This window comes from Quercus suber, unplaced genomic scaffold (assembly GCF_002906115.3).
Source record: "Quercus suber isolate HL8 unplaced genomic scaffold, Cork oak 2.0 scaffold_1626, whole genome shotgun sequence".
NCBI lineage: Eukaryota > Viridiplantae > Streptophyta > Magnoliopsida > Fagales > Fagaceae > Quercus > Quercus suber.
In genome coordinates this window covers 1-6,107 of record NW_027070988.1, presented here as the reverse complement: position 1 = coordinate 6,107, position 6,107 = coordinate 1, and the positions used below count along the sequence as shown (strand labels likewise).

The 6,107-nt window shown below is 36.1% G+C and overlaps 1 protein-coding gene across 3 annotated transcripts; it reads right to left on the bottom strand.

The window, feature by feature from the left end:
* Positions 1–1,168: 1,168 nt before the first annotated feature.
* Positions 1,169–5,534, bottom strand: LOC112026277 (uncharacterized). Of its 3 annotated transcripts, none has more exons than XM_065769894.1 (5): positions 5,239–5,534; positions 4,787–4,870; positions 4,598–4,648; positions 1,496–1,543; positions 1,169–1,335 (listed from the first exon to the last, which is right to left on the bottom strand). In XM_065769894.1, the coding sequence occupies exons 1-5, from the start codon at positions 5,240–5,242 to the stop codon at positions 1,184–1,186; spliced, it is 339 nt and encodes a 112-aa protein (XP_065625966.1). In that variant the 5' UTR covers positions 5,243–5,534; the 3' UTR covers positions 1,169–1,183. The 3 variants fall into 3 exon arrangements, with proteins under 3 accessions (XP_065625966.1, XP_065625965.1, XP_065625968.1); XM_065769893.1 differs by having other exon boundaries at positions 4,598–4,681; positions 5,239–5,520; XM_065769896.1 differs by lacking the exon at positions 4,598–4,648 and having other exon boundaries at positions 5,239–5,513.
* Between the last annotated feature and the right edge of the window lie 573 nt (positions 5,535–6,107).

Genomic DNA, 6,107 nt, shown 5'->3' with positions numbered 1-6,107 from the left:
AGTTTATCTTTGTTTTAGCAGGTGTGTGTAGCTATTCACAAATATAATGTTGATGTGAATAATATATATAGAGAGTGAACCACTTCTCTAAGAGAATCACATTCCACTGAATTATTCTTCCTGTTTACTCCAACTCAAGCTCTGCTCAATCAAATTTTCACTTCTCTACCAAGCCAAGGAGGCTCTAAATTGACAATCAATCCTGCACTAAGTTTCTCCCATTTGATTTCCAGAAAACAAAATTGTAACTTCATAAGAAACCTATAGATCCCCCTTGACATTCCTTACATGTCCCCTGCAAGCCTGAATTCTTCCATACCAGCAAAATTTTGCTTTAGGTTTCTTTAATCTTTGGTTGTATTATGAGTGCTTGAGAGTTGCTCATAAAAGGCATTTCCCAAGGAAATGGATTGGTACACAAGTGTTGCATGCATGGCGAATCCATGGATCATCTTTCGCTTCACGGTCTAGTTGCCTACAATTTGTGGTCATTAGTCTTGTCAGATTTTTGGGTACATTGGGTGATGCTGTCAAAGGTGATAGATTCTCTTGCTAGAAAGGGATGCATGGAAGGTTTCATAACAGTTCCATCTGATCTACAACTCGTAATTGTATTATGTGGTTAATTTGGAGGAAGTGAAACACACTTTTGATGGAATGGAGAGATTTGTAATTGAACATAAGTCTATTTTGAGCATTCTCTATTTTAATGGTGCACGATGATTGAGGGATCTCTTATAATTTAGTTGATTTCATGAACAGTTTGAACCTTTGATTGTAATTTTTAGGAATCTCTCATTATAGAGCTTCCCTTGTATTAATAAAATTTCTTATTACTCACCAAAAAAACTCTCATACTTTCATGGCATTTTGTTTTCCATTCTCGAACTACTCAAGGAAATACAACCAAAACATAGTTTCACAACCAAAACATAGTTTCACATCCTACAAGTGAACAGAAAAATTTTCTTCCCTTGGCATAAGATTGGCCAGGGTTTGAGAGCCACCCTAGCACAAGCAACACCCACCTCCCCACCGCAAAAAATAAAAAATAAAAAAAGTAACCATCATCATTACTTATCCAGATAACTACAATGTATATCTCTACTGCAGACAACACACATGTCAACTATGGCAACATCAATTAGCCAGTCAAAGATAAACATCCAAAAGAGAGAATAGATCATATCACCAACATTTTATCTTTACGAATAGCCATAAAGCAGATCAACGTACCCACGTGGCCAATGAAGACAACATTCAAATGTCTCTTCTTCGGTAATTCCTTCTCAAAAGCTGCTTCATCGTCTAGGGCAGAGTTTTCCTTCTCTTTCACTATAATTCCAAGCCAAGAAGTCAGCACAATAAAATGATAACTGGATTGGATTGAACACTAACAGCAAAAGCCCATGGCTAAAAAAAATAAAATTAAAATTTGCAAATAATTATAACCAATGAAAACAAACATTAGAATCAAAAAGCACTTTCACAGAACCTTTCTTTTCAACCTCTACTGCCTGGTTGTGGACCTCTTCCTTTGAATCTGAAACCAACCAAGGCAAAAAAACTTGTCAGATGATGTTTTAAATATTAAACTCATATCACAGATATCAAGACAAGACAACACTAATGCAAAAATGAAGGCAGCTTGCATCAATGAACAAGTGATCAACATACAGCAAGCAACTACAGAGTGAATATTTCACTTCTTTCCATAGGAAAGCAAACCAGGGACTGGTTTTTCCCCAAACAAGATCAAATATATTAGTCAATAACAATCACAATTAACAACTAAACCAAATGACCCATAAAAGTAAACATTGCGAGTTATAAAAATGTAATGTCCTCAACATCATTAACTTTTATTAAAAAATATTAATAAAATAAAATGCACCTTCCTGTACACGAGATGCATACTGAAGAGGCAATAATCAATACAAAGTACAATTGTCAAGAAACTCTAAGGGCCCGTTTGGATTGAGGGGGAAGGAGGGGGAGCGGAGGGGAGTAAAGTAGAGTTAGCTAAAAATAGGCTAATTTTGGGTCAAATCTACTCTACTCCCCCTCAATCCAAATGGACCATAAGAGAGAGGAACTCAAGTGGCCTGGAATAATAGCCATCCAGTCAAACAAAGATAGTAATACAAGCATCTTAGGCTTTGCCACGGATCATCCGGAGACCTTCAAATGCACAGCCTTCCAACTGTTGCCACTCCTAAACTTGCCAAACCACCCCATCCAACATGCCATGCCAACAAATCCACAACTCAGCAAGGCACGACTTAGTGTACCCCATACACACACAAAACCAATGACCATAACTCCCTAGATAATATGATCCACATTCTATCCTTTCTTCTTGCACAGAAAACACCAATCAACCACAATAATCCCTCACCTTAAAAGATTTTCTAGGGTAAGAATTTTCCTCCCCATGGCGGTCCCCACAAAGAAGGAAACTTTTAAAGGGACTTTAACCTTCCAAATAGATTTCCATTAAATTCAGTTAGCATTGCCAACTCCCAATCGTGGACAGCCATTACAAAATGTAACATGCCCATGCATGGACCCCATATTCCAACATAGATAATCAACCACAGCTGCCAACTTAATAAGAGCAGTACTGTAAAGAGTTGGAAAAAAATCCTTCGAAGCCCCATCACCGCCCCCACCAATCCCAAAATGTGACCTTGGTACCACTACCAACCTCAAAACTAATAAATCTGGAAAACTGCCCCCACCCCATTCTAATAAACTTCCAAATATTAAAACCATATCTTCCCTGCACTTTCTTCAAACAGCATCAGCCCCAAACACACCCATATTTACTTGCCACTAAATTCCTCCACATAGCCTTGTCCTCTGTGGCAAAAAACCACAGCCACTTCCCCATAAACGCTCTATTAAACAATACAACATCTGTTACACCCAAACCACCCTACTGGATAATAGCACAAACCGTTTTCCCATTTTACAAGATGAAATTTAAAGTCATTACCCATACAACCCCAAAAGAAATTCCTCTGAAGTTTCTCAATTCACCAAGCAATGCTAACAGCAGGGGCTGGAAATAAAAGAGAAAATAAGTACGCAAACAGGATAGAGTACTTTTAATTAGAATGAGACAACCCCCCTTACACAAATATATCTTCTTTCACCTCGCCAATCTCTTATCCATCTTCTCAAGAATAGGATTCCAAATTTCTGTGGACTTAAATTTAGCTCCTGACAATAATCCCAAGAACTTTGTAGGCATATGAGAAACTTTACATACCAGAATAAAAGCCAACTCTTCCATATCCTAAACTACCCCTACAGGAACAAGCTATGATTTAATCAAATTTATTTTTAAACTTGAAACAGCTTCAAAACAAAGTAAAACACACTTAAGATTCAATAGCTCATCTGGATCAATACCACAAAATATCAGTGTATCATCTGCAGAAAGATGGAAGATACTGCCCCTCAACAGCTTTATCTAGAAGTTTACTAAGAGCCTCCATCACAATCACAAATAAAAGAGGCAACAAAGGATCACCTTGTCTCAAACCCCTCAAGCTACCAAAAAACCACTCAGACTTCCATTGATTAGAATCAAAAACTGAACAATTGATAACAAGACGTGATCCAAGCTCTCCACTTCTCACTAAAACCAAACCGCTCTAGCAAGTACAATAGAAAATTCCAATTCACGTGGTCATAAGATTTTTCCAAATCAACCTTGCACAACACCCATGTTATTCCAGCCTTCAATCTACTACACACTCATTAGCAATCAAAACTGAATCAAGAATTTAACTACCTTTGATAAATGTGTTTATGGATTGGGAGAGAAGCTTCCCTAACGCATCTTTCAACCTATTAATGAGGACTTTTGCTAGGATCTTGTACGCACTCCCAATGAGACCAATGGGTCTCAAATCTTTGATCTCCGAAGCTCTGAAATTCTTTGAGATAAGAGCAACAAAGGTCACATTCATGCTTCTCTCAAATGAACCATATTAATGAAAAGCCCTAATAGCATTCATAACCCCCTCCATAAGTGTGATAGCTTTGGAAAGTGATTGCCTAGGGTTTACCATTTGTTTTTCTTCCCCAATTCACTGTCTTCACACCAAAAATCCATCAATGATCAAACTCCTTCAAAATTCAAAAAAAATTAGTAGCCAAACATCCCTAATTCCCTAAACATCAAACCCCATCCAAAAAAACCTTCAAAAACTTATTAAGAAACCTAATCTAGAGCTGAATTTTTTAAGATCCTGCGCCAAATTGGTATCAAAGTCCACTAAAGCTTATATACTATACCAACATGTCAACAAAATGAAATAATCCGACTCTGATTAGATACCAAAACACTCCATTACAAACTAAGGTCTAAAAAGCTCAAGTAGGATGCAACACTGCAATTATATTCCCATGCCAATTCAACTACTCTAAGAATTTTCATAATTGAATTGGAATATTAATGAGATTCCCAGAAATTCAATATCTTTGTTTTCAACAGTTTACCAATTAGAATAACAAGTGAACTTAACTAGAAACCACATGCAATTAAATAGAACCATACAACATGATCTTTGATGAGACTACCAACCTTCCTCCATCTTATCCACTTTCTCAAGTTCTTCATGTTGTGCAATTTCATCTTCAGCATTAACAAACCCATTGTTATCTTCCGCTAAGTTCCAATATAAACATAAACAATATGTATATATATATATATATATTCAAACAAAGAACAATACTCAACCATCCATATTATATATTGGAAAAACAAGTTTACCTATCATCTCAGTGGTATCAGCCGAGTCGAGCTGTAAAGATCGGATCTCCTCCTCAATATCTACCATTTTTTTCTCATCAATATCTACAATTTTAAACAAGTAAATTCCATTAATTTCTCAAAATTCACATCCTGCGAGAGCAATAATCTCCACTAATCCAAGCTCAATTTATAACTAACAACAATTCCATTAAAAAAAAAAATAGATTTTCTACTCAATCCCCTAAAAGATAAACAAACAAACAAACAAAAAACTGGGAAATAAAAATTCGCAAAGTTTATTGATAAATTCAGATAAAAGTTAAGATAATTCAGATCAGAGCTCACATAAACACAAAGATCTGTAAAAGATTGTTTCGAAAAATGCATGTGGGAATAAAAGCTAAAAAAAAAACACAAATTTAGATACACAATAATCAGAGAGAGTCAGAGAGAGAGATTTGGAAACGTACCCATAGTGAAGTGGGCGCTAAGATTTGTGTTAGGGTTTTTGAGAGAGAGAGAGAGAGAGAGAGAGAGAGAGAATGAGCTACGATAATGTAAAAGGAGGCGTGTGGGTTTAGAATGGAGTTCGAGAAATCAGTACGATTGGCGTGCCAAAAGGCTGTCGCGTTCGGTAAATATGCGATGCTGTTTCAGTAAGCACACAACTTTTATTTTTCACCTCGCATATATGTTAAGGCGGTTAGGGCTCCGCTCCAAATATCGACCCGATTAATCTCTTTCCGCAAAACATTTATTCCATCTAAAACTAACATTCCCATGCATTATCTCAACAATAACAAAAAATAAGTTTCACTTCAAAAAATAGAAAGTTGTATGATAAAATTCTTACACTCCTATTAAAATTTTGTTATAAAAAAATTTCAAGAAATCTAAAATAAAATTTTTATATTTATTTTGAGCAGGACTCTTTTTTCATGTCATATGACACTATTTCATTGGTAGCTCAACAAGTGAACATCGTTATGAATTTTTGGGTGAATCTCCTTTAAAACCTCAAAAGAGCCTATATTTTATTCAACTAAATGAATTAGGCCTGTGACCCATCTTCTTGAGGCAAACTTTCGATCCACATTTTCTCTACATCACATAATGGATTTAAGGCCCAGATCTTCTACTTCATCAATTGGGCTCATGTCCCATGACATCATCACAACTCATGGCAAATTATCTCATCAAAGCCCATGGTGAGTTATTTTATTCTCGACTCATGATCCAAGCACGTGAGTCTCATTGGGGAAACTTTGAAAGTCATGGTTTAGAGGGCCAAAAAGCATAATCAGTAAAGTTCCATGTTTTAAAGTTGATAAAAAAAAAA